The sequence below is a fragment of the Trichoderma aggressivum genome (genome assembly GCF_033847375.1).
Source record: "Trichoderma aggressivum f. europaeum strain CBS 100526 chromosome Unknown scaffold_064, whole genome shotgun sequence".
Lineage (NCBI taxonomy): Eukaryota > Fungi > Ascomycota > Sordariomycetes > Hypocreales > Hypocreaceae > Trichoderma > Trichoderma aggressivum.
This window is the reverse complement of record NW_026946430.1, coordinates 135,853-162,806: the sequence shown is the minus strand read 5'-3', so window position 1 is coordinate 162,806 and position 26,954 is coordinate 135,853. Positions and strand designations below refer to the sequence as shown.

The 26,954-nt window shown below is 53.3% G+C and overlaps 5 protein-coding genes across 5 annotated transcripts; 1 reads left to right on the top strand and 4 right to left on the bottom strand.

Moving 5' to 3' along the window:
* Nucleotides 1–766: 766 nt before the first annotated feature.
* Nucleotides 767–3,813, bottom strand: Triagg1_10072 (uncharacterized protein; the record flags this gene model as incomplete). The annotated part of the gene is made up of 3 exons (XM_062894103.1): nucleotides 767–909; nucleotides 971–3,482; nucleotides 3,685–3,813. The coding sequence occupies 3 exons, from the start codon at nucleotides 3,811–3,813 to the stop codon at nucleotides 767–769; spliced, it is 2,784 nt and encodes a 927-aa protein (XP_062750998.1).
* A 7,935-nt stretch (nucleotides 3,814–11,748) lies between these two features.
* Triagg1_10071 (uncharacterized protein) lies at nucleotides 11,749–13,264 on the bottom strand (the record flags this gene model as incomplete). Its single annotated transcript, XM_062894102.1, has 3 exons — nucleotides 11,749–11,886; nucleotides 12,013–12,714; nucleotides 12,812–13,264. 3 exons carry the CDS (start codon nucleotides 13,262–13,264, stop codon nucleotides 11,749–11,751), a joined length of 1,293 nt encoding a protein of 430 aa, XP_062750997.1.
* A 1,722-nt stretch (nucleotides 13,265–14,986) lies between these two features.
* Triagg1_10070 (CAZyme family GT22) lies at nucleotides 14,987–17,076 on the top strand (the record flags this gene model as incomplete). Its single annotated transcript, XM_062894101.1, has 3 exons — nucleotides 14,987–15,190; nucleotides 15,317–15,547; nucleotides 15,616–17,076. 3 exons carry the CDS (start codon nucleotides 14,987–14,989, stop codon nucleotides 17,074–17,076), a joined length of 1,896 nt encoding a protein of 631 aa, XP_062750996.1.
* A 631-nt stretch (nucleotides 17,077–17,707) lies between these two features.
* Triagg1_10069 (uncharacterized protein) lies at nucleotides 17,708–21,959 on the bottom strand (the record flags this gene model as incomplete). The annotated part of the gene is made up of 6 exons (XM_062894100.1): nucleotides 17,708–20,115; nucleotides 20,174–20,329; nucleotides 20,728–20,912; nucleotides 20,968–21,296; nucleotides 21,425–21,688; nucleotides 21,846–21,959. The coding sequence occupies 6 exons, from the start codon at nucleotides 21,957–21,959 to the stop codon at nucleotides 17,708–17,710; spliced, it is 3,456 nt and encodes a 1,151-aa protein (XP_062750995.1).
* A 1,310-nt stretch (nucleotides 21,960–23,269) lies between these two features.
* Nucleotides 23,270–26,497, bottom strand: Triagg1_10068 (uncharacterized protein; the record flags this gene model as incomplete). Its single annotated transcript, XM_062894099.1, has 1 exon — nucleotides 23,270–26,497. The coding sequence occupies one exon, from the start codon at nucleotides 26,495–26,497 to the stop codon at nucleotides 23,270–23,272; it is 3,228 nt and encodes a 1,075-aa protein (XP_062750994.1).
* Nucleotides 26,498–26,954: the final 457 nt, after the last annotated feature.

The window sequence follows — 26,954 nt, the reverse complement described above, 5'->3', positions numbered from 1 at the left end:
GTCCCGTTTGGAAAAAAGATCCATCCGAACCCACGTTGTGTCCGTTACCATATCCCCCAAAAAGATAGAAAAATAAATATCCCAAAATCCAGAAAATAGCAACAATAAATGGCCAAAGCCGAAGATGGACAAGAGATTACTAGAGCTTATAACGAAAAAGAAGATGAGTGTAAAGAGGCAGAGAAGGTAAGAAGGCGAAAGGAAACACTGCTGTTCAGAGCTGTTCCATACAAGAGCAAACAATTGCTCGGTCTCTTGCTCAATCCCTTGGTCGTCTGCGCCTGCTAGCAGCTACTGGCCATCCCTGGCTTCGGAAATGTAGTATAGCCCTAGACCCAAAAAGAAAGCAAAAGAGAATAAAACATAATCAGCCGTACCCTGGCTGGGAAAGAGAATCAACGAAACGAAAAAAAAGTGGAAATATAATAGAAACGCCTGGCCATGGATATGCCTAAAACCTTCAAACACTGAAAAAAATCAAATAATCATCCAAACGCCCGCTTCCATTACCTGAGCGGGGAGTCTGTTCTGGTGCTTGTCTTTGCAAGCTGCCTCAACGCCTTCAAAAGAAAGGGGCAAAACCCAAAGAAGGAAAGAGAAAGAGGTGCTCTGGACCTCGAGCAATAATACTGGTGTCGTCCAAAATAATGTCCAGCCGTGAGGCTTCCAGTGTTAAGTAGGGGTTTGCCTTTTGTTTATCGTATCGGATCTGATGTGTGCTGCTATTGCTGCTTTTAAGACTTCTTGTTTTCTTCGCGCAGTCAGATTAAGTCGACGCTTGTGAAAGGGGACTGCGAGGCGTAACATCGCCACTTCGTCGACGGGTGAGTTGTGTTCTGCTGTTGGCTTCGGCAATCATGCGCTGCTTCTTGCGGACCATGGAAAGCCGGCCGGAGATCATAGTAATCACTGGCGATTTTGTTAGCAATTGTTCAGGGACTGGCTGGTCTGTACAAGTGAGGCGACTTACTCTTTCGGATATGAGCCTCCTCATCGCTCTCGAGATCGCTGCAGCTCTCCTTGGTTCGTGTAAGACCTGCGTCATCACCGCTGTCCAACACAGCCTCGAGCATGCGGATGGCCGTGATGTATGAAATCTCACAACCAGGCAAGTTCTCATTTGTGACTTCATCAATGGCCGCGGTTCGGCTCATCTCGAGAGCTCGGTCATACATCAGCTTTTCAGCTGTGATGCCTGGAGTGAGGTATACCTGGTCCATTCCAGATCCTGTCGAGGACATGATTGAGTCCATTCCTTGGTTTGATGGGTGGCTTGGGTGGTCCTCTGGTAGTTGTTTCTGGGCTTCGATGAGCTTCAGGCGAACAATTTCGGACTTCTCCAGCACCTCATTGAAACGCTGTCGCACCCATTGGACCACGGCGTTGATGCGCTGGACGACAGACTGAGAGACTGCCGCCGATAGGCCGGTGGTAACATCTCCCTTGCTCTTCTTGGACCACCAAATGCTGGCAATGTCCATGGCCCGCGCCAAAAGAGAAAGCGACTTCACGTAGAGTACCAAGGCCTCTTCAGAGAGTGCCACCACGGCCTCAGCCGTAAGACCTTCGTCGTCCACTGATAACTGCTCGGCTGCAATGCCTCCCAGCCCATGGTTTGTGGATGGTGCCATAGGGACAAGCTGCTTGTACTTGACCTCGGCGAACCCATAGACACAGTCACTTCGGGTGGCAAGGTCTTCGATAACCTGCGCGGAGCGGACGTCGTCGTCCTCTGACGCAATGCTCTTCCCGTCTCCAATGAGACCGGCCGAGGTTGGCGGCGTCGGATAGGCCGGGAACGGCTGGTACATTGGTGGAGATTGACCCTTGGGGCGAATGGGGACCCTGACGCCGAACAGGCGGAGGCTGGCATCCTGGATGGCCTTGGTGATAGCGCTCGAAGCCGACCCGGGGCTCGCAGACAAGGCCTTCTCGTACGACGAGCGCCGGTCTTGGCCGGCTCGACCCTGTGTGATAAGCTGCGTCCGCGATGGGGGAGCTGCGACGGCTCCAGTGGTAGAATTTGGGGGCCCCTGCTGCGAGAAATGCCTAACCAGTGGCTTCGATTTCAGAGAAGTCGGGCTCTGCGAGGCGAGCTTCTCGTTTGCGGCCAGCTCATCTGCCAGCGCATTCACTTCGACGTGCCTCCTCTCAACAACCACATAGTCCCTTTCGAACATGACATCCTGAGCCGCCTTTTCCTCTTCCTCTGTCAGAGCCTTGCCGCTTGGAATCCGAGCCTTGCGGATGTCTTGGCTCAAGGAGGAAGGCGGCGAGGTATTGTGCAAAGACGGCCTAGACACCCTGGGGTGATTCGGAAGTGATGCGGCATGGGGTACCGTCGGGCGCTGAATGCCCAGGCCTGCAGCTCCAGTCTCCCGGGGTGAGTTTGACCGTCGGTGAATCTCACCAGAGGGCGGCCGATGTCGGCCCTCGCTGGGGCTCTCCATCAGCGGCGATGACCGAGGCAGTTGCTCGCGAGACGATCGAGCAGGCGCGGGTTCGAAGCCTCCGTTTCGCAGAGAGCCAACGCGCGGTGATGTCGCCGTAGGCTCTGCCTGGGGGATTGACTTCGGCTCACGCCTTGCGGGCCTTGGAACGTCATCCTCGACCAGTCCGGGGATGTCATTAACGACGACGGGGTGGGAAAAGAAGTTTTCAAAGCTCAGCCTCTCCACAGGACTCCTCTTGAGCAGGCTTCTTACTAGGGATTTCATTTCAGATGTAATGATCACTTCTTTGGGGAACTTGATGACGTCTTCGGCAGCTTCTATCTTCCTCAGGAGTTCGACGTGGTTTCTCGCGCGGAAAGGGGGCTTCCCCGAAATCATTTCATACAGGACAGTGCCGACGGACCACAAGTCAGCCTTGGCGTCGTACCGCTCATAACGGAGGATCTCAGGGGCCATGTACAAGGGCGAGCCGCAAAGGGTGTCGGCGAGAGACGTTGAGGGCAATACACGAGCGAATCCGAAGTCAGCAAGCTTCAGCATCGGCAGGGAAGCGATGCCGGACATTGGTATCAACGAATCCTGGCTTGCCTCCATGATGGGGAGGTTTCGCTTTTCCCTAAATGCTTGTGAGGGCAGCAGCAGGAGGTTCTGCGGCTTGACATCTCGGTGGACGTAGTTTTTGCTCCGTAGAAACTCCAGGGCACTAGCCAACTGCTTGAGGAAGTGACGGATGACAACCTCGTGGAGGCCAGAGTCAGGGGCGCTGGGATACTTGCGAGCCATGTCGTGGGTGGCAGGATGGGTAATGAGCTTGTCACGTTTCTTGATGAAGAGGGAAAGGTCACCGAGCTCGCAGTATTCCATGACAAGGTTAATGTGTGTAGCGGATTCGAGACAGTCATGGAGAGCAACGATGTGCGGATGCCGTAGGGTCTTGAGGATTTGGATTTCGCCATATAGGTTTTCTTTCAGTTTCTTGTTCAGGCGATCTAGTTCGACGGATTTGATGGCCACTGCAGCCTTGGTTTCCTGTTGAATGCACAACATGGTTAGCAAGCGCGTCTCAATGAAGAAGGAATGGTTGGTGGTGAAGATGCGAGGAGAGATGGGATAGTTGCTGTCAAGCCGGCCAGGACAACCTGACCGCATGCAAAGAGGGTACGGTACACCGTTGACGATGGCGGAGAGCAAACTGGCCGGTGAAACATGACTAGGATAGGGTTCATCGCACCTTATGCCAGCCCATATAGACCTGCGCAAAGCTTCCTTTGCCAATCTCTTTGTCGATGGCAAACTGGCCTACATTCCGTCCACCCGACCGCCGGGAGCCGAGGGAGGAACCATCCTGTCGGCTCGCCATTGCTTCCTGTGTTACGTTGTCGATGGCAGGAAGAGAGCGAGGTCGGTCACAGCCCGGGGGCTTACAAGGTTCGAGGGTGTGTGCCGTCGAACGAAGCTGTCATGTAGTCCTAGATGGAAAAAGTTCCAGACGGGCAGAAAAAGAGAGTGAAGGACGGAGTAGAAGGGCGAGATTGGATGAGACGCGACGAGACAGGGCTATTAAGGCGAACGGGCCAGGGGAGATGAAACAAGATGGGAAGTCGGTGTAGCGGGAATCGAAGACCCAGAATGGAAAGTCGTCGATGGTATTATGAGGTAGACGGCAGGCAGGTGTCCGATAGGGCGAAGAGTGTTATACGTCGTAGGGTCTGCTGAAAGTTGCTGGTGACGAGGGTTAGCAACAAAGCAGATGGATGACGGAGAGCGAAAAGGGTATATTCGACGAAGGACGGGATGAAGAGGAAATAAAAATGAAGAGAGAGAAAGAGAAAGAGAAAGATGGTAGCAGGAAACAAAACAAAAGAAAGCCAGGGGAGGGTCGGAGAGAGACCGCAGCCGAGTCAGACGAGCGCCGGCGTGCAGGATCCTGTGGCCGGGTTGGGGATCGGAAGGGATAGCAGAAGCAGCTGCTGCAAGCTGGGGGTGACAAGGATGGGGGAGGGCGTGACTAACACTTGAAAGACGGCGGTGCTACGGCGCACTGGCAAGCGGTAGCTTCGTCTCGTCTGGTCTGGTCTGATCAGGTCGAGTCGAGTCGAGAGAGCCCAGCGCTTGAGCTAGGAAGCGGACGAGATGCACCTGGATGGAGTTGGCAGCGCTGTCGCCTGGCGAAGACGCAAGACGACGACAAGTATGACTCGAAGCAGCCAACCCTGATGGACGCTGGGTTTGCGGGGCGTTTGCGTGGGAGGCTTTCAAGAGGCTGCAGCGCAGTGATGCAGAATGGAGACGAGGGCCGGGGGTCGTTATTGGGTTATCGCCCCATGCAGCGAGGTACAAGGAGCAAGATAACGCACCACGACGGCAGACTGAGACTGAGATAGCACGGCGTAGGTACCGGCGCCACAAGGCCTAGAGGGGGGTTTGGGCTGCGCTCCAAACTTGACAGTCGATCCGAGGGTCCCAGATCGGTGAGGTCAGATGATAAGGATGATAGCGCGAAGTTTCGAAGCGGCAAGAAACTAGAAGTGCGGCAAGAAAAACTTAGGAAAAGGTAAGATTAGAAATAAGAACGGAGAAGACGGCAAAAAGAAAAGGGAGAGGGAAATAAAAGAAGAAGTGAGAGATGGCGAGAAGATGGCAGAGGATGGCGCCGTGGCTGCAAGAGGGAAAAAAGAGAGAGAGAGCCCAGATAGACGAGACGAGACGAGACACACACGGCGGAAGGTCACTGCATTGAGGAGGAAGGGCTCGTGATGCCATTGTAGAGCGACTTGCGAAGAGGTAGCGGGTACTGCAGAAGCTGGCGCACGGGTGCGGTACTGGGTACCTCTTTGGATTCTCTCAGCGCAGGGGTTCGCTGCCGCAATCTACCGCAATCTACCAATCTGCCAAAGTACCTGTACTCCTTGATAGAGCTCGGCCCAATCCCAGGGCCACAAGGCCAGTGTGTTGGGCGCTAAAGCCGGCGGGTACCCCGTCAAACGACTGGGCATTGTGCTCATGTATTCATTCATCATGTTCACGCTCAGGTACTCGTACCGCTCTTTGTCTGTACTCGTGCCTTGCGATGCACCAATTAGAGTACGAGTACCTCTACACAAGAACGAGTGGCATGTACAGCTCAAGTACATCCCTAACAGGCTTCCCCGCGGAACGCACGCGTAATTGGGCCCCATGTCGCATGGCGCGGTACCTGCAGAACACCCGGTTTTTGATCAAGCCCGAAGCGGACTTCGTGGGTCACTGGTTCGAGAGCGTCGACAGAAGACAATCCATCATGATGATGCGTACTCGTATGTGCCTCTGAGCGAGAATGCGCCACCGCAAAAACGTCCATCTACTACCTGGTATGTACCAGGCAGGGTACAAACTTACGAGTACATCATTGAGCACTTTTGCAAACACAAGGTCTACGTATAGTACTTCTAGGTACCTCTAAGGTACTTATCGAAGCTGCGGCATGCGGCATCAATGTACATGTACATGTACTCGCGCGGTTTGGCAGCAAAATGCAGACATCAATTAGCACATGTAGGCCAATTGCCATCAACGATGGACAACCACCAGCGGCGCTGATAAGGGTGCTGGAGCGCATCCAAGTGCATGTGCGAGTATGTATGTACTAATCATGTATGCACAACTGGTACGATGGGCACTCCGTATTGTACATATGAGGATGCCTACCTCTTATTGATGGAGCGTGGAATGGCCGCAGCGCCAAGCGGCACAAGCACCGGCCTGGCCTTGCAGAACCGCTGCTGACGGACTGCGATAGGGATGGAGTCTGGAGTCTGCGTTGGAGATAAGAGATGCGGAAGCAGCAGCGATAGCGGCCGGCAATCAGCAACCAATAACAACAACCAATATAGGTCCTGTCTGGTGCAATCCAGCATCCGACAATATAATTCTCGTAATTCTGCCTGCAGACAACGCGCTCGTTTGAATTGGCGGATGCAAGGACACCGTCTCTTTGCCGCCCCTTTCTCACCTCACCCTTATCGCGGCAGCGTTTGGGGGGGTCGTGCAGAGTGATTGAAGCTCCGGACCAGCCATACAGTAAGAGACACGCCGGGGCCGGGGTCGGCGGATCGGCTGGCGTGCATTTGGGAGAGACTCGCATCATTGCGCTACGACCAAGTCCCGTCCGGTACTTGGGAAATAAGATTCCAGGCTAGAATCATGATTCATTCGCGGGCGGAACTGCCTAGAAGGAAGCCCGGCGAGTGCTTACAAGTACTAATGTATGTTGTCAAACACAGACCGAGGATGGCGTGCTGCATCACCGTGCATCTGTGCGAGTCGTGGCAACGAAAGCCCGGCCGGCGCATTGCAGCCAAAGTCGCTCGTTTGATGCATCATAAGGCACCTATCACTTGGTTCCCTCCCTCCTTGTTATTGGATAGTACGAGTACGGAGCAATTCCAATTAGTATGTGCTACTGACGGGACAAACAGACAGACAGACAGACACCGTACATACATGCACTGCGACCACCACAAAGAGCGGCTGGCAGGCCATATGGTCAAGCAGGCAGGCTACGAGACGAGTACTCATACAAAGCACCTCTGGCCCGTACTGTACATACACACAAGCGCTCGGATGGCACCCTGGGAGCCATTGGGGCCATTGGACACCTCGCAAGGTGCGCACTTCAAGGCTCCGCGAGTCTAGCGTCGACGGATTGCAACCTCCATCTCCGCCAGCTACTGTAGGTAGGTATTGCCTTGGAACCCACCGCGAGACAGCCGGAGGACCCTTAAATCGGGGAACCACCTTGAGGCCGCGCTAGAGCCCACTCTTTTTGCTGTTGGTCATTCATGTAGGACTTTTTAGGCCGGTGACAGACAGTCTGGACGACTGGAGTGATTGATGCCTCGTCCTCGTGCCTGGTGAGGAGGGAGGGCACTGCCTCTCTTGTCTGGTCATCACGGCTGCCTCCATTAGCACCTGTACGGGTTGATTGATTGATTGATTGATTCACACTCGACGAGGCGAGGAGAGGACGGCATCTCATCTCGGTGCTACTCCTGGATGGTCGTAGTCCAAGCCCAAGCCCAAGCCCATGCAAGGGCGTCTTTTCCCAGCAGCTGCGGCGCCATGGGAAAAAGTATCAATACCTCCCAAAACAGCCCGTCTTATTAGTACTTTGTACCCAGCGGGCGCACCACAGCGCATGTGTACATGCATACACCACATACATGCATCGCCGTGTCTGGTCTGGTGCGACCGGCTGCCGCTGCGTCATGTACCGAGTACGAGAGTCGACTAAAAGATTCTGCCGGGCGATTGCTCCCAACGAGGCCTAAATTAGGCTCACCGCACTCGAAATGTTATTGTTGCGTCTTGTCTACCTCATTCTTACTTGCTGCGTTGTGTATTGTGTGTATTGACAGCTCATGCTCCCCCCCGCCTTTTCCTTCTTTTCCGGCCTTTATCTTCAATCGTTTTGCTTTTTCCCCTTCGTGGTCAGGCCGATGCTACCGGGTGGATGCCCGCCAATGGCTGCCGGCGATTTGAGACAGATCGTCGCATCCCCAAATCAAGCTTTCCCAGCCTCACTTTTCATCTCCACGATGCCATCGTCCGTTGCTGTGAAACGTGAAACATGGGGCCTCCTCAATGACCGTCGTGCTCGCCCTTTTGCTCCGGGGGCAAACCAAGCAGCTCCCGTGCAACTAATCATGATCATGTCCGGGCCTCCCTCCCCAATGTGATCCCAAAGGCCGCGCGACATCTACCTTGCACACCTTGCACACCTTGTATGCTTTGTAGCGTGTGCTTGATGCATCTTTTTTTGACTCTCGCAAGTGGCCCCCCTGCCTGCTCAACGCGGTCACGGCCAATCCCATGTCCACAATCGACGAGTCTGCCGCAGATTGTAGGTATACATCAAACTCTCGACTCCATATCATGACCCGTCCTTGCATAGTTGCATATTCATGCAGCTGGGACTCGTCATCCAGCAACTCAACAAAACAAAATCCATACACGTACTCGTAGCGCCTGTACAGGACTGTGTGTACAGAAATGTGTGTACTTTACTACAGTCTAATACTACCTGTACCAAGGTATAGCGAATCGATCCCGAGGTCCGGGGTTTCATTCCTCTTGCTCGCTCTAGCCCTGACTACTTTGTACTACCTCTACTCGCTATGACATGGGCCTTGTTTTAGCGTTTACATCGCAACACCAACGCTCAACGCTCTTCGTTTGACGCTCCAAGGGGGTGTGTTTCACGAATACGGGCTGTTTCTCCTCTATACGCGAGGGGACGCTGTCGCACTCAGAGGACGGAGCACTGTACAGTAACAGCATTTTCCGTGGATTTTTTCCATCTTTATTTTTAGCATCCATGGGGTTCGTCCTAGGCGGGTATGGGGACCCATCGCATCGCATCATCACAATCATATGCACCAAACTCCAGCCACCCTTGGCTTGCTTGACTCGGTCAACGCTGACAGCCCTTGACATCACCAGCCTCAGGCCCCATGGCACTCGAATTGCCTCATTCAGGTTCCAGGTGAGAAAAACGACGAGCTTTCCCATCCCATGGCTCAACTCGCATCACGTCAAAACACTCGCTCATCCGTCACCTGACGCTGCCTCCCGCTACTGCATGACCATCGCCATTGATCTCGACACGTGCGATCCTGTTGTGACGAAAAGACGGTATAATCAATCACACAACACACCTTTTCTTTCCCATCTCCTCATGCGACGCAAGGATCTCGGCGCCAGTGCAATCCCAACGTGCTCGCCCGTGTCTGAGGCGGCTTGAGGCGGCTTCGCGGCTTCAGTCCGTCCTGTGTCGTAGTGACATGCCGTGTCCCGTGCGGATGGCTTAGACCGATGCGCCGGCTTTGGCTGTATTTCTCGTAGGAGAGGGGATGGATCGACGCGAGGAGCAGCTGAGAATCAAGCCCGAGCGAGTTCAGCAGAATGGCTTATTCCCTGCTCTGCTTGGCCAGGCACTGCGCCAACATCGAGGCAATCGTGGGCTGTCAGTTTACCTTACCTCGACTCTAAGAGCTGGGGCCGGCTTCTAGATTACAGGACCGTCGAAACAGCCCGCCCTGCATAAGGTGCTGCATCGATCGATCACGACAGCCTCAGCTAGTGTTAGATGGGAGCCACGGCAGGACACAAGGCAACACAAGCCGTTCTCATGTCCTATCATGGCGAACCACGTCCCCAAGCACCCGAATCCCTTCATGAGGAGAAACCCCAGCTTAAGCTACAGCGCGCATCATGACATCAGTGAGATGAACACAAAGATCTGCAAATTCACCACCCGCTAGTCGGCTTGTCGGATTTTACCCCATGACGTTGGAAATCATGGCCTTCTGGGAAAAGTCAAGATGATGGACCAGGCTTGCCGCATTGGGCCTTTTCAGTCTGCCCTACCTTGTCAACTTGTCTCATGCACGCTGATTAGATTGGCATGGATTCTAAAGTACTGTACTGACTGAGTACAGGCTCTGAGAATACCTTAGTACGGCATTGAGCCTCATCGCCACCTCACCTTGCGTCTCCATCCCCCAGGCAAAACACTTGCGGCGGCAAGGCGTCAAATTGATAAGATGGCCATTTTGATCCAATAGCCACATTGTTCTCTCTCCATAATCTAGGCGAGGCATTATAGACAGATGGCAACATATGTTACCCCCCGTCCAACCTAGTTATAGACTACCTACTTACTCCATAATCCAGGCATCCAACGCTACAACACCACGGCCATGAACCTATCACATCGAATCGTTAACGCGCACACACAAACTGTGACTCTACCCGTCCATCAATCAATATCAAAGGCACGCAGTACCTGAGAGATAATGCGACCCTCCTCCCCTTTCCTCCTTGACCTTCTTGCTGTACCTATTACTCACCCCGTCTAGTCCTGCATATCTAGCACACTCACTTACACACACCCCTTCCTTACAAGCCTTGCATATACTACTACTACTGCTCCTACTCTTGTCTCCCCGCTTTCAAACCCCATATCTCCTGCATAACGCTGCCTTGGACTAAGCCCTCCGAATTACTCCTCTAGGCACCGAGCCTGCCATCCCATTGGGTACGGAATTGCCATGGCCTGAATCTAGACTCAGCACACCCTTCTTTTTTTCCTTTCCCTTGCCTTACTATGGCGCTCAAAACGCCCTCCGAGAGAACCGTCTCCATCTCGGAGAGCGAAAAAAAAACACAAGACGACCATTTCCCTTATCAGTCATGTCTCGGCTTCTTTCCCGACTTGGAGACTTGTAATGCTGTGAATTGCACGCGCTTCTGCCACTTACGTGACCCAGAGTGTCCTTGCATATTGATCTGTTACAAGCTCCAATAGTTTTGGAGTACGAGTACACAGATAGGGCCACCGCGTTAATGCACCAATGCCTGCTCTTCAAAAAATAAAAATAAAACGCCGGCGATTTGTACCCAGGGAGGCGTACGACAGTTAACCTTGTCAGCCCAAGCCAAGTGTTTTTTTGACTTTTCGTCGTACAGAACACGAATGGGAATATGCAGACTGGATGCCGTTTGAGCCGGCTCCGGCCAGTAGCAAAAGAGGTGATTGTACAAGTCTGTAAATGCATGATTCGTCGGTGTAGAGCAGTCAAGCTTCTCCGCTTGAAATGCAAGTGACCGCTTGGCGAGATAACAAGTTCGACTAGACATGACACGTAGGTGGTAAGAGAATATCATTGACAAGCTTGTTCTGGGCTGGTCTAGCAGGTGCAGCCATACCATACACTCACGCCTGGTTGTAAAAACAGACTTCTGCCTGGGCCTAGCTTTACTTCAAAATGTCATCTCATTTCGTCGTCGTCCTGCATTTCCAACAGGTACTAATGCTACACACTACCAAAAAGAACCATTTGCGCCGCGGACATTGGCCATTCTGTCCGACCTGACTATTCGTCAGGGAAAAAACCGCTTCCGGAACCAAATGATGCTATAAAAAAGAAAGAAAGAAAAGTTATCACTCCCACAAAGGGGAGAGATGGAGTCCCAAAACAAAAATCCAAATATGCTCCCGTTCCTATGCTGCTTCATGACCGGTCCTGGCTATCCCTTGGGTATCTTATATGTTTGACGTGGTAAATCAAAAAGGAAATTCTTTCGTCTCTCTTTCCGCGTGGGTCGCCTTCATAATTCCCGGAGCTCGCGCTCACGAGGCAGCTGCGTCTACTTCTCGTAGGACGGTACGCCGTCAAGCCACACCCCATACACACATACACACCATCACCTTCTTTTTCAGACTGCTGGAGGAAGAAGTCGTCAAATATCAGATTTAATGGCCGTTGGTCTGAGGGGCGGTGGGAAGCTCCTTCAGGGCCTCGGCAATGATGCCAAGGCCCTTGTTGAGCTCCTCCTCAGTGATGACAAGAGGAGGCGCGAAGCGGATGATGTCTCCGTGCGTTGGCTTGGCCTAAAGGAGGGCCGTTAGCAAAGGAACTGCAGAAAGAAAGAGGGGTAATGAAGATGGGGACACGGGGTAGAATAAGGCAGCCGTGATGAGAACGCAGAGATGCCTGATAGGCAGACATGGACTTACCAAAAGGCCCTTGCTCTTCAGCAGGAGGCAGAGATCCCACGCAGTTCGGCCAGAAGCAGCCGCCTCGTCAATGACAACAGCGTTCAACAGACCCTTGCCGCGAATCGTCTTGATGATGGGCGACTTGAGAGCGGCCACGCCGTCGCGGAAGATGTTGCCCAGACGCTCAGCGTTGGCAGTCATGTTCTCCTCCTCGAGAATCTCCAGAGCTCGGATGGAGACGGCACAGCCCAAGGGGTTACCGCCGTAGGTCGAACCGTGAGTTCCGGGCTCAACAACCAGCATAATCTCCTTGCTGCTGAGGACGGCACTGACGGGGTACATGCCTCCGGAGATGGCCTTGCCGAGAGTGACCATGTCGGGCTTGATGCCGGCCCACTCGGAGCAGAGCAGACGGCCGGTACGGCCGATGCCGGTCTGGATCTCGTCGCAGATGAGGAGGACGTTGTGCTTCTTGCAGAGAGCTTGGACCTTGGTCAGGTAGTCTTCGTCGGGGACAACAACACCGGCCTCACCCTGGATGGGCTCAACGATGAAAGCAGCGGTGTCCTTGCCATGGGTCTCCAAAATCTCCTCCAGGTCGGCCACGTTGTTGTAACGGATAGGCTTGCCAGTGGAGGGAGAGGTAGCGCCAATGTTGGGGACATAGGGGCCGTAGTTGTCCTTGGATTCGGGGTCGGTAGACAGAGTGATGGCGGTCATCTGGAGAGAGAATGTTAGTTTACATCTTTTGACCGCGTTTCAAGTACTGATTCAAGGGAATCAGTCCATTTTGCCCAAAATAGGCTGGCACACTTACGGTTCGGCCGTGGAAGTTCTCGGCAACGCAAAAGACCAGTGCCTTGCCCTGCTCAACGCCCTTGACCTTGTAAGCCCACTTGCGGGCAATCTTGATGGCCGTCTCGGTAGCCTCAGCGCCGGTGTTCATGGGCAGCACCATGTCGTAGCCAAAGACGTTGCGGACCTTCTCGGCCCACTTGGGGAACACATCGTTGTAGAAGGCTCGCGAGCTCAGCGTCAGGCGGGAGGCCTGGTCGACAAGAGCCTTGACGAGCTCGGGGTGGCAGTGGCCCTGGTTGACGGCGCTGTAGGCGGACAAGAAGTCGAGGTACTGCTTGCCCTCGGGATCCCAGACGTGGACGCCCTGGGCCTTGGAGAAGACCACGGGCAGAGGGTGGTAGTTGTGGGCAGCGAACTCGTTCTCGGCGGCGATGGCAGCATCGGTGGATGCGGCGTGGAAGCGGGAAGCCATGGTGAATAGATTGCTGATGTTGTATTTGGAAAGAATAGGTCTACGTCCGGGGCATTAGTCAATGACGAACCAACAGCAAGATGGAACGGATGCGAAGGTGGTGTCAGATCGGAAGAAAAGGGTATTGACGATAAGCCGATGCAGGAGGGAGGGGCAGAGATAAGGCTGGGTAAAGGAAGCCGTGATTCGGAGCTGCTGTGCAATGGACATACCGGTCGAAGGGGGGGGGATGATGAAATTCCACGCGATTGCTATGGAGAGAAGAGAAAAAGAAAACAGAAGAAAAAAGAAGCTGTGAGTCGAAGCCGGTCAAAGATACGCGGTGGGTATATAAAGTTTTGTGGTTGGCGAAACCCACCCCCGGGCCCCGGAGACCACCTGACCGGGCAAGGCAATTCTAGGCACAAGCAGCCCAGTCGAGAAGAGAAGCGCGGAATCGGTGTGTCAACTACTCGACCCAGATCCAGGCATTGGAGACGAGATACGCCGCCGCTATACCCCTAAGTGCAAGTGGGAGTAGAAGCGGGTGGAGATGCGGAACATGTTGCGCCAAACCAACGCCGTGGCGCCGAACCGGAGGACGAGGCTCGCAGGATTCGGATGGCCCACGAGACGAGCGACGGCCGGCTGGCTTCGGCATTCCGAAGTTTTGGACCCCTAATCAGCATTGATGGAACTTAACCCAGCGGGCGGGTGGAGGGGCAATCGAGATGGGCTATTAGTGTGTTGTGTGTGGCTGGGCTGGCCGAGGATCCGGAGAATGAAGAAGAGTTGGTTGAAGCTGGGACGCAGACAGATGGAGATGCTACCTGGACATCTCAGCTCTTGGTATACTTGCCTCTGTGAAGAGCAATCAGTCTAGCAGTGAGTTGTTGGTGATTCTCTTCTCTTCACATCGTGGAGATTCCCAGAGTCATCGATTGGATGAGATGAGCGAATAGTACAGCAAAACCCCCCACAGTTTGGCCATGATTTCAGGTTGCTTGCGATAAAAGCGGGGTGCAAAGGCGTGTCAAGAGCCGTGTCCAGCCAATAGCCGTGGCAGTATTACGTACCGTGCAATGGCAAGCAAGCTCGAGGTGTGATTGATTGATTGAATGAATGATTGATTGAATCGTTGGGTTGGCAACATCAGAAGCTCAGGTGACATGATGTAATGCTTGCTGCAGGGGGGAATGTGATTCTGCTGCTGCTGCTGCTGCCGATTGTCGGTAATAGATAAGATGGAGTACCTATGCACCTGTTGATTGGCATCTCGTTTGGTGGTCTTGATAGAAATGGTTAGGTGGATAATCCAAGTGGAAAATAACATGTGCTGTGCTTTCACGAAGCCTCCCTCAATGTCTGAATGCTATCCAGGTGCACATGATGCAATCAGTCTTGCTGTAGCTACCTGTACCCATCACGAAAGCACATCCCTACGGCATTCATATTAACCAGAAGGTACCAAGTATTACATGGCAAGATGGAAATACAAGCAAAAGAAGCCATAGTTCATGATAGATGCCGTCAATTGCAAGTTCCACTGCACCCGGTGATTGATTGATTCACGCCATGAATAAACAGCTGCTCGATGTCCCCTAAACCCCCAAAAAACACAGGCAGCTTAGGCCACCAACCGCCCTCTAGCGGCCCCCTGTAAACCCGCAGTCCACCACCCTTTTCCTCCCCCCCAGTGGAACCTCCAAATCAACCACTAACACCAGACAGCTTCACCACATCATGACCGGCCACAGACGCGCTCCGTCGGCCTCGTTCAAGGCCAAGCCGCGCCTCTCCCCCGTTCCCCTGCGGGACATCTTCATCATCCGCCTCGTCAATGCCTGGTATCTCGCCACCTTCTTCCAGCCCGACGAGTTCTTCCAGGCGCTGGAGCCGGCTTGGCGCCTCGCCTTTGGGGCCAACAGCGGCGCGTGGCTCACATGGGTATGTTCAAGTCGTCTCTTATATCTATCCAGGGACTATCATACATCATCAATTGGAGATGTAACACTAGACTCAGATCAATTGGAAGCTTCACATGGTCAATTCCCCCAGCTAACAACCCCGCAGGAATGGCATTACCAGCTGAGATCCTCACTCCATCCTCTCCTCTTCTCAGGCGCCTACATCACCGCAGATCGCCTCTCCGCCATCTTCCCCCCAGGAAACGCCATCCGCTCCGCCATTGTCATTGCCGCTCCCCGCGTCCTGCAAGCCTTCATCGCCGCCCTGGGAGACTGGTACACCTGGCATCTCGCCGCCAACGTCTACGGCTCTGACAGCAATGTGTCCTTCTTTGCTGTAAGTTTTCACTCTCTCGCCCCCTGGATTCATAAACCCCCGAGCTCTCTCACTCACATCTCACACAGCTCTTCATGCAACTCCTCAATCCATGGCAATGGTACTGCTCCACCAGGACATTCTCCAACTCCCTAGAGACAACCCTCACCGTCATGGCCCTGTGCTACTGGCCCTGGCAGCTCGTCGGCGTCGCCCCCTATTCCATCAAGGAGAACTCGAATCCCTTCAACGTCCTGCGCGGCAAGCTCTGGCGCCTCCGCGCCTCGCTCTGCCTCGCCGCCTTTGCCGTCGTTTTGCGTCCCACCAATGTCCTCATCTGGCTCACCATTGTCTTCGTTGCCCTGACGAGAATCACGTTGCAGGGCAACTCGCCCTCGAGCTTGTCTTCCGTCCTGGTTCTCTTCAGAGAGGCCATCCTGTGTGGTTCCTTGGTCGTCAGTCTTTCGATTGTCGCTGATCGTCTTTACTTTGGCTTCTGGACCTTTCCGCCTTACAACTGGCTCAACTTTAACATTTCCAAGTCGCTTGCCGTCTTCTATGGTCGCAACCCCTGGCACTATTATCTTCTCCAGGGCATTCCTCTGCTCTGCACCACCAGTTTGCCCTTTGTCCTCCCGGCGCTAATCAGGCCTTCATCCAAGACCGCCGATCAGGCCAACACCCTCAGGACACTCTCCTGTACCGTCTTCAGCACCGTCGCCGCGCTCTCTCTCATCTCACACAAGGAAGTCCGCTTCATCTACCCTCTGCTCCCGGCTCTCAGCGTCCTCGCCGCCCCGCGAGCCGCGTCCTTCTTCACCATCGTTCCCAAGACAAGTCCACCCCCCTCCATCTCCTCCGCGGCCCAGATGTCCGCGCCCCAGCCCTCCGGAACCAAGTCACCCACCGTCCGCCGCGCTCGCCTCCGCAACAAACCTCTCCTCCTCACTGCTCTGGGAATCAACGTCATCCTCGCCGGCTACCTATCATTCCTACACCAACCAGCTCCTCTCACCGTCCTATCATTCCTCCGGAAACAATACGAACGCATCCACCCTTCCGCCGTTCACACCGCCCACGCAACTCACTACAGCTCTCCCCCAAACGCCACACGGGAAGACCTCTTCGCCCTCTTCCTCATGCCCTGCCATTCCACCCCCTGGCGCTCCCACCTCGTCTACCCAGGCCTCTCCGCCTACGCCCTCACCTGTGAGCCCCCGCTGCACACCCAGCCAAACACCCCCGAGCGCGACCTCTACCGCGACGAGGCCGACCGCTTCTACGACAACCCCGTCCCGTTCCTCCGCCACGAGCTCTTCGCCCCAGGAAACCCCGTTGTCCCCGTCCCGCGGTACATTGTCGGCTTCGAGGGCGTGGACCCCTGGCTGCGCGAGTTCCTGGACACCCCCGAGGGTAAAGGACTGGGTATCCCACAACTTACCCCCGTCTGGGCTGGTTTCAACGGGTTTTTTAACGAGGACTGGCGAAGGGCCGGTTATATGATGGTTTGGGACACGGGTGTTTACGGAGAATCCGGCACAAAAGCTTGATTTATGGCTTCGTTTGCGATTTCACGTGTTTCAGTTTTGTGTAGTTTCTTGATTTGGAATGTACTGGCATCATGAGAAGGAGAGAAAAGTAGCGAGCGGCTGATTCGTACCACACACTTATATACCTACCTTGCATACTAATGTACCTAAATACATCATAATAATTGACAAACTCTCACAATTAATCACCTCTGGCACAAATATCTCAAGTAAACCCAACTTATTTAGAATCTATCACTTGTATTTTTTCTCTCTCATCTCATTTTTACATTGCACAACGGCACAACACCGACATATGTCTCTCATAAACTGAAATAGTTTCGTACCTAGGTGTTTCCCATTCCAACATGCTTCCTCACATACATACAACCAATGTTTTTTAGACGTCAGAGTTCCTTTCCCACCCTCTCCTCTCCATCGCGCGCGGAAACAAAGCCATCGAGTACATGACGACAAAGGAAATTCGTTAATTCTAAAAAAAAGGAGAAGAGAAAATTTTGGAACAAAAAATGGGGAGTGGTAGAAGAAGAGAAGAAGAGAAGAAGAGAAGAAAAAAAGACCATCCCGCCAACTCCTCGTAATCCTAGATACATCTCGTCTCATGGAAACAAAGCGTTTCAACCAAGGTCAACTATGCTTGTTTTCCCTCCTGCTCTTTATCTACAGCAGATGTCGATGACTGTTCCACGGGTGGCACCGTCTCAGAGGAAGGATTTGTCGGAGCCTGCGTCTTGGGCTGGGTGGTCATCTCGGGAGCCGCCTCCTTGGCGACATCAACGGGCGGTTGGACCTTCTGAGCAATGGATTCTGCCGGTGCCTTCTCTGTATCGCTAATGACCCTGTGGATTGTCATGCCTTGAGCGGGCTCTCTCTGAACTGCCTCTGCCTGACCAAGCTTTCTGTAAGCCTCTGCTGGGGCATTTATCCTGTCTTTCTGCACATCTTTAAAAGCATCCTGCTGGGCTGGCTTTCCAATGGAGTTTTCTTCCTCTCGAGTCAAGTCTCGATTTATATCTAAGCTCTTGCCGCGTGCCACCAGCAGGCTCGGCGCAAGTCCTTGATGGTGGTCTGGAGGAGGCGGGGACTTGGTTCGCTTCTGGTCTGCGTTTTCTTTGGCCTCTCGATACTTGTGCTTTATCCAGCCAATCGGGCCTTTTGCGTCCTCCCTATCATCCCGGGAGCTTTCGTACGTGTATGCGCGATCGCTGCCGCTTGGTAGATGCTCCGAGCTTTCGCCAGTAAAACTTTTCCGGGGCATAGCAATGGCGCTTCCAATCGAGGTGGTGCTAATATCTGCGTTATTGTTCGAGCCTATGTTGAACTGCGGTGGCGATGCCCTGGGACTGCCCGGTCCGCTTGCAGGGTCATCTTTCTTGGTGGGCCTTGACAATCTCCATCGGCTCTTCTTTTCTTTATCAGCCGTCTCGACAATTGCTGGCAACGGGGCCTCGTGAGCTACTTGCTCAAAGTCCGAGCCGTCGTTGAAAGATGAGTTTACCGAAGCAGGGGGAGACTTCTTTCCCCGTGAGATGTCTTCAGGTCGCAGCTGCTCTTGATAATGAGAAACCGAGTGATTGTGGTGGTGATCAGCATGATTCTGGTGAATCACAGGGGTCGAGTGCTGGTGATGTAAATCCGGTTGCTTTTGGGTCTCCACAGAGGGCGCCGAAGCAAAAGGCGACGGCTGGGGCACTGAATGAGGAATGGCAGTCGGGCGGAAATGAGGCTGTGCTACGGGCTGTGCAAAGGCCGGCGCCGCTTCCAAGGGGTTCCCAGATTCTGTACCTGGCGAGGCAGAATGCGGGAGCGACGTAACCGAGCTCTGTGCACTGATGCTCATGCTACCTGGTATCCGCTTCTTCTTCAGCTTGTTCGGCTGCCGTTTGTCGTTGCTCTCATGCATTGGGGATCGTTGAAACAGTTGCTCTAGCTTCTGTAAGTTCTGGTGATGATGCTTCGACGGCGTGGAGTGTTCGTGAGGGTCTAGCAATCTCTCTTGGCTCCGACCAGGTGATACCAAACGATCTGGAGAAAGATGCATTTCATCAAAAGTCCTATGTATTTCGTTGGGCGTGGAAACTCGTGGGGGTACCTCCAGCTTGGTCTCCGCGGGTGGGTGAGCTGGTGTCAAGGGTTCTAGAGCCGGGGAGTGCGGCGCGCGAGCAGGACTCTCAGTCTTCTTGAACTTTCCCCCTACCAAAGCTGGAGATTTCTTGGATGGCACGGTATTGCTCCTAGCTAAACCACCACCAGTGGGCGTTGCTGCTAGGGCCGGGCTGTTGGGCGTGGCTGCGCCGTCGACCCTTGAATGTCTGGAGGAGACGGATCGGTTCCGTCGAATCATGCCATCCTTTCGAACGTTCTCAGCGCCCGCACTGGCGTTGGACGCTGTTCTCCCCAGGCCCGAGCTCCGATCCGGGTTCGGCGTACGGGGTCCGTTGGAAGGCCCGGAGGCCACCTGCTGCATCGTCTTCTCATCTGCCTCAGTGCCTTGCATACCAATAAGGAAATGGTCTTGGTTCTCAATGAGGAAGATGATGACGCATTGGTTCAGGCGGTACTCCTCCGGGGCCATTGCATGAGAGGGGTGAGACAGCATGCCGGGCTGAAAAATAGCCGCCAAATTCTGAGAGTTCATGCGGTTCTCGTCGGATTTGGCAGCAAAGACGGCCAGCAGATCCAGGATGTAAAGAAGCAGCTGTTTGTTAAGCGGGGGCAGTTCGGTAATTACCTTTTGGTACTTGATGATGGCTCCTCTCTCGTCAAAGTTTTCAACGAATTGAGGACCGTCTGTATCGCCGACTGCCTGCTTTGTAGCCCCTCGAAGGGGGTCGCGGAATTTCTCGTACAGGTCTAGAGGCACTACAGGCTCGGGTAGATCGTTGAGATATCTTCGGAGTACCGTGGCGGCATCATGGACGGTGTATCCGTCCCAGACGAGTCCCTTGCCATATCGATCAGGCGAATCGAATATCGTCTTGAGCTCCTTGATTCGTTTCTCGGACCCGTTCAACCGAAAGATGCCTTCAACACCAGTAGCTAGTTCGAAGTGTCAGTAGCGGGATCGAACTCATTCCTGCTCTTCCATCCGACGTACCTTTTTCTTTCAAGAAGACACCACACTTGGCGACGACAATGGGAACGTAGCCGTAGATGTAGCTTTTGCCATTCTCGTCAACAAGAGAGATGGCAACGTTTGCGTATGTTATACTCTGTCGGAGAGGGACTCCAAAAATGCCCGGGCCGCGGTTGTCTAAAATCCATGGCATTAGTTGCACATGTCAATACGACCAAAACGAAATACTGATGTGGTTTTTTCCCCTCTCCTTCTTTTCTCCCCCTCCTTTTTGGGGAGAGGTAGCCAAGGGACAGTGGGGATGACAAGACAGAAGGACGAAAGTAAAAGATGGGCGAAGGATCTGCATCGCTTGACACGCTGCCTCTGTAGGTGAGGCTATCCAACGAGTATTTGCATTGCGACCAAAGTCCCCGGCATCAGCAGGCCTATGCAGCACACAAAGGAACCAAGCGAATTGAAATCGATACCAGAAGACCTGAATAGCGACCAGAGCGTCCTAAGCGAGGCAAGGTGTCTGCGGGTGAATGCACAGGGACCGGCGGGAGGGGAGGTACTGGAGGTTGAGAGCGTACCCTGCGGAGACGATTCCTGGTGCTTGGTGGGCAGCTTGAAGTTCTTCCACCACGACTTGAGATCGCGTTTGTTCGGCGGCGACGCGGGCGTGTTGGGCAGCGCAGGCTGCGGAGGCGGGCTGCCCTGGTGCGCATTCGGATTGCTAGACGTCATGGCAGGCGGCGGCGCACGGAAGACCGGCGGGCTAGAAGAGAGGCAGCGCGGCCAGAGTCAAGATTCAACGGGCAGAGCGTCTCGACGAAGCCCCGGATTGCCCTGGCGGGAGGGGGGGCGCAATGAGCGATGCGGCTCCCGAAGGAGAGCGAGCGAGGGGCGGCAAAAGCGAGGGCAAGACAAAAGCAAGCCAGTCTAGTAGCGCAGCAGGTGTCGGGTCGAGCACGAGGGAAACCGAGAGTGTCGACGATCTCTGGGCGGGAAGCGCAATCGCAGCGGGAAGAGGAGAGGATGGGAGGATGGGAGGATGCACCAACGGCGTCTCCAAAAACTTGTCTCGACCGTCAGTCTGGCCTTCGCAGCTATTCGCTTCGCCGGGCAGGGAGGGCTGGAGAGCGGGCGATCCAAGGGTGAACTAGCGGCCAGGTGCCCCGACGGGATAGAGACATGAGGGAGGCGATTCCGGGCGCAAGAGGAGCAGAGCAGGGCAGAGGAGCGAGAAGCCGGAGAGAGGATGAAGACGGGAGGTGAGGATCAAGATACGGGAGGAAGGAGGTGACACGGCGTCTGGCTGTGGTGTTGCACTTTGTCGCTGTCTGAGGTTTTTGGTGGCGGGTGGCACAGCACTTGAGCGTACATGTATGTACCTCCCGGTAGCGCGGTCTTGCAGCCCCAGGGCCAATGGTTCGTTTCGTTGGAGCGCTGATGACTGGCGGCGACAGCAGGCTTGGGCGAAACACAGGCGCCAAGGGAACCGGTGGGCACGAGGTACCGACCGCTACCTGCACGGGCTGGCGGGACGCGGCGCTACAGTACAAACATGTACAAGCTCAGTGGCACAGTCAGGTCAGTGCCCAAATCTACAGGGCACTTGCAGCAGCATCTCAGCCTGGACTCTTGTCCGACCAGCCCCTCTGCTTTGCTTTGCTTTGCTTTGCTTCTCCTCTAACAACCCAATACACACCACAATACACCCACCGACAGACTCCAAAACGTGCCAGGGGAAAAAGAATGAGGCGGTGCACGGCCGAGCGAACGAGGGGTTGGCACAATGGCGAATGACGTTGGCGGCCAGCATGTTTCGCTCTGGGATGATCGGCGCCTGGATCTCCAAAGGCTTGGGGCAAACAAGGCCACGATCCCTGCAAAACGGGCGAGGGACGCTGTTTGACGGAGAGCTCTTTGGAGGGGGGCCCAGCTAGAGACACGCCTGATCCTTTTTCAGCTGGGACCCGTGACGATGGCTGTGGTTTGGTTTGATTGAGCTGTTGCGGGAGACGGGCTACTTTAGTCGGCAGCATCCATGGCTCTCATCAGCTTGCAGCAGGCGAGCAGGCGAGGGGGATGATGACATGGATGTTGTGCTGCTGCAGCCTTGCGGAAGTCCTACAGCACGGGCGAGCGAGGAGGAGCCTGTAACAAGATCCATCCACGGAACCTAACATAAGCTGGGGGCATTTTGGTCTGACTCGTTCGTATAATAGCCTGCTTGCCTGCTTCAGATGGAGAGCAACATGTATGTACGACCATGTACATACACATCAAGGGCATCATCATCAATCACCCAAAGGCCCCGGATGGATTGATTAACACTACTCCATCTTGTGTCTTTTTTTAGCATAGCCTCTCGGTGCTAGTCAAATTGCTGATCCAATCCGTCCCTCGTCCAAATCCAGCTCTCACCTGAACAAGCATCTTTTTCTGCTCAATTAACTTTATTCCTGCATATACGCGTCAATTAGCACCATCAAACGAACTAGCTTGACTTGTCTCGTATTTGTTTACTCCCGACGCGACAGGTGCATCATCGACTTCGAAATATTCCATCGAAATCGCCGCCAGGCTTATGCCAAGGCGCCCTCATGATGCCGTTGTGGCTTGGGGCAGGTCAAGGGGTGCCAGGCTGACTTGAACCAGTAGGTTGTTTGAACAGGGTTGATATGGAGAACAGAGAGACATTGTCGGTTACAGTGGTATCATCATCGTGAAAGCCCTCGGTCCTGTCAGAGCCAATAAATACTTGGACAGGTAAGCCCTTGTGTCTGTTTTTGCCCGCATTGCAGAGAGCAAACCAACCCCGAGCATAGCCACGCTTGCGCTCGGCTTTTCGAGGCTCACGATGACTGCAGTCCCTACGCTTCAAGTAGCAGCAATACGGACTTTTATTATCAACCCTTGTGTTTGTTTAACACGGCAGACCAAGGCGAAAATCATATTCATGTGCTAATACCGGCTGGGCATAGGCTTGAAGCTATTCAGGTCCAAGATGCGCAAGGTCCTGCAGTTTGCTCCCTTCAGAATGGAGGAGGTATAGACCTTAAGGTTGTTCTTGCAAGTGTCTGATACTATCGCTATCATCATAAAAAATTTAGTATATTTGAGTTAAACTCAGTCCCCTTTATCTGTGACTGTTTGTTCTGTGGCCGCATCTCCTATAACCTCCCTTTGCACGCACTGTGGCAATAGATGCTGTGCCCTCTTTTCCAAAGACCTGTACATCTGCGCAAGATTCTTCTCGGACCGCACACGGCGGTAATCATCTTCGGGGTATATCCTCCTGTGCATCGTCACGACATACTCCAGCAGCAGCATCGCCTTGTCCGTCTGGCCGTTTGCATAGTGCAAGCTTGCGAGCTCGTGTAGTGAGCTCAGATAAAACGAATCATTCATGCTATCGGTCCTCATCCCCCTGACCACCAGCCGCTCCAGTATCGAAAATGCCTTCGTGGTGTCCATCTGGTCTCCATGCTTATAGACCTTTGCCAGCTCAAACTGCGATACTAGGAGAAACGGGTGGTCTTCTCCAAAGATCCTTTCTCGAAAAGCCACCACGTGCTCCAACATCAATTTTGCTTCGTTTAATCGTCCATCTTGGCGATACGCCTTCGCAAGAGCATGCTGTGACCCTATTGTTTCCTGATGCTCTTCACCCAAGGTCCGTCTCCGAACCGCCACCACGCATTCGAGTATTGGTATTGCCTCCTTGTATTTTCCAAGTTCGCGGTATACCTTTGCAAGGACATCTTGTGACCTTATTGTTTCTTCGTGCTCTCCCCCGAGGACTTGCTCTCGTATAGCCACCACACTTTCCAGTATTGACTTGGCTTTTTCATGTTGCCTATCAAAATAGTAGGCTCTCGCAAGCTCATGTTGAGATGCTTGACGGATTAGGTCCTTGTCACCCCGCAGCTCCGTGTAAGCCACCAGGTTCTCCAGCATCGACACAGCCATACGGGTCATTCCTTCCACTATCATGCATTGCCCTACACGACAGGCTAGAATGAGAGAGCTCTCATTTTCAAAGCTGAAATTGTCCTGCAAAATCCCCAGTATATGCGGAATATACGTTATCCATTTCTCGCGGCGGTTGTATTGAGGACCCAGGAAGACCGAGGCAACATGCTCCAAGGCAAGATTCGGGTTCATGGTGGCTGTAAATCTTTCTCTTGCCCATACAGTAGCAGCTATATGCACAAGCCTGTGCATGTCGTAGAAGTCCTCCCGTTGTAGGGTTAGAAACCCGTAGCCGAGCAAAGTACCCATAGCATGCAGAAACTCCTCCCGAGACTCTCCTTCAGGGAGCAGAGATCTCGGTATGCTTTTGGGCTCGATGTAGGAGATGAATGCTAGCAGTTTTGCTGCTATTGGGTCTGTTTGAGTGATTTTCTCAAATGATGCCAGCCATGTCAAGGCAATCGCATTCTGGGATTCTTGATATCGCGTCGAGTCTCGAAAGTGCCGACTCAAGATACTGATTTGGTCATACGGAACACCCTGCAGGAGACTAAGAAACTCTCGGATTGTGACTTGGTTGACATTTATGTATGCCACTGCTTGGGCGATTGCCAGTGGGATCCTTTCGAGGAATTCGAGCAATGACTTGATGTCCTCATCCACACCGACAAAGTCATTATTGATCAATGACCTTTGGAAAAAGGTTTCTGCTTCATCCATGCCCATTTCCGACAACATGACGACATTAGTTTCAGCAAAACCAACGGCAACTCCACGATCACGAGTGGTGGCTAAAATACAGCCCAAGTCGCTTCGAGGTAGATACTGTAAGAGGCCTCCAGGCGCTGAACTGTGTCCGAATATGAGGTCGTGATCATCTGCGTTGTCTAGGACGAGAAGCCACCTGCCAGCCGCTTCTGTACTAAAATATTCTTTGACAATTAGCTTATCATCTTTTCCTGTTTTGTTTGATTGAGGTATGTGTCTCGCGATGTCAGTACAGGCTTGTTCGAATGTCGCAACACTTAGAGCGGGAATCCAAAGAACTGAACATTCCCTACCACCCTCGTCTCGCAACACATCTTTCATCAAGTATGCAAGCTGTAGGGCGACTTGTGTTTTGCCCATACCACCTAATCCTACCAGTGCAGCCCGGCTGAAGCTTTGTTTGTAAAAAAGCATTTCTTTGAGCTTCTCCAAGACGCCTTGTCTGCCGACAAACCGCTCGTTCTTGAGCAATGGGATAACGCAAGTAGTTGTATGTGCATGATCCTCTTTGCTAGCTCCATCATCTATAGAGATCTCTTTTGGAATCGAATCAGTCCTGTGATGGCGTTCCAATAGTGATTTGCAAGCAGATGCAGCCGTTGCTGCCGCGAATGGCTGCCATGCCTTGGACTTGTGAGAATCAGCGTAATCGCAAACACTCTTAATCACCACGTATGGCAACTCGTTGTAAAACCCAGCGGCCTCCATTTCAAATCCAATGACCTGGAGCTCTTGGCTCAACGCATCACGGTCTTTTGCAGACTTTAGGACCATATCGGCTGATGCAAGACGTCCAAAGTGCACAGTTGGACGCTGAGCCTCGTTGGCTCTTTCTGGTTCCAACATCTGCTTTGCGACTATTCTTTCTCTCGGAATGATGTATCTTATATCACAATTCGTCTCAAGACATGAAGCCTTGATCGCTTCTTCACATATGGGGTCTGAGTCGGTAAGACAACGGCGGCAAATACATGGTGCACGTTGATGATGTTTGTGGCGATATTCAGAAGCAAACAATCTGTCCTCTGCTGCTCCTGGATAAGCGTACTTTGCAATGTTCTGGCTGCTGGCCACTTCCTGGAGGTGTTGCAGATGATGGCTTATCCGATCCTCAAACGACCGCGTGCCCCTGTCTGTCTGTATCACACCCAGCAAGCCACGAACACCCCTACTGAAGTTGCTTGTGTTGTATCCAAGGTCTTGTGAGCGTCGAAATCCGTCTGGATATCGCTTGCCGTAGTCGTAGAGCTTCACTTCATCACCAATGATGACATCGCCTAGCAGAATCTCTCCCCGTGGGCCTGATGGAACCCCGCCACAGATTCCAACAAGCAGCAGCAGCTGGATGGCAGTGAAGCTCACGCGCATGTTCGCAACAGCCTTGGCAGCGCTGATTTTGCCCATGCTCTCGAGAAGGATGATGACAACATTGTGATTGCCGATACACCCCGCCGTGTAAAAGTTCTGGTCACCCTCTGCTCGGCCAAAGTCTTCATCCCAGAACTCGTCAACGAGCAGGCAGACTGCGTCGTATTCGACTTGCAGGGCGCAGACAATTGCTATCTTGAAGTCGCTCCGCCGTATCGGTTGGGTTGGACCAGTATTATTTGACATTGTGCTTGCACAAGGTAGAAGAAAGTAGCGATAATAGAAGATAATAGAGGGTAGTAGCAGATGATGGCGATACTACCTTTGCGACCGACTCATGATGCGCTTGTCTTTCATTGTTTCTGCCTTGGCTTGCGGCTGAGAGAGTGAGGTTGTTAAATACCATGTGAGGGGAGGGGCTGTGTCATTGGTTGCATAAAGGAGCGACTCCCTTGTACCTGCGCAGTATCACTTACTTTCCAAGTTTTTTTCTAGCATCTGCTACCATCGCCAGGTACTATCTCCGGGTAGCATCTGATAGATTCCAATGTGAAAGAGGATGCTGTATAGCTGACTCGGGCCCTGGTCAACAAATTCTTTGGAGAGCGGCGATATCTATGCAACGCCTTACTGGTGCATTTGGTATGGATGCTTTCCTCTATTGGCATTCCCCAGCCATTGTGAGCATAAGACACTACATCAG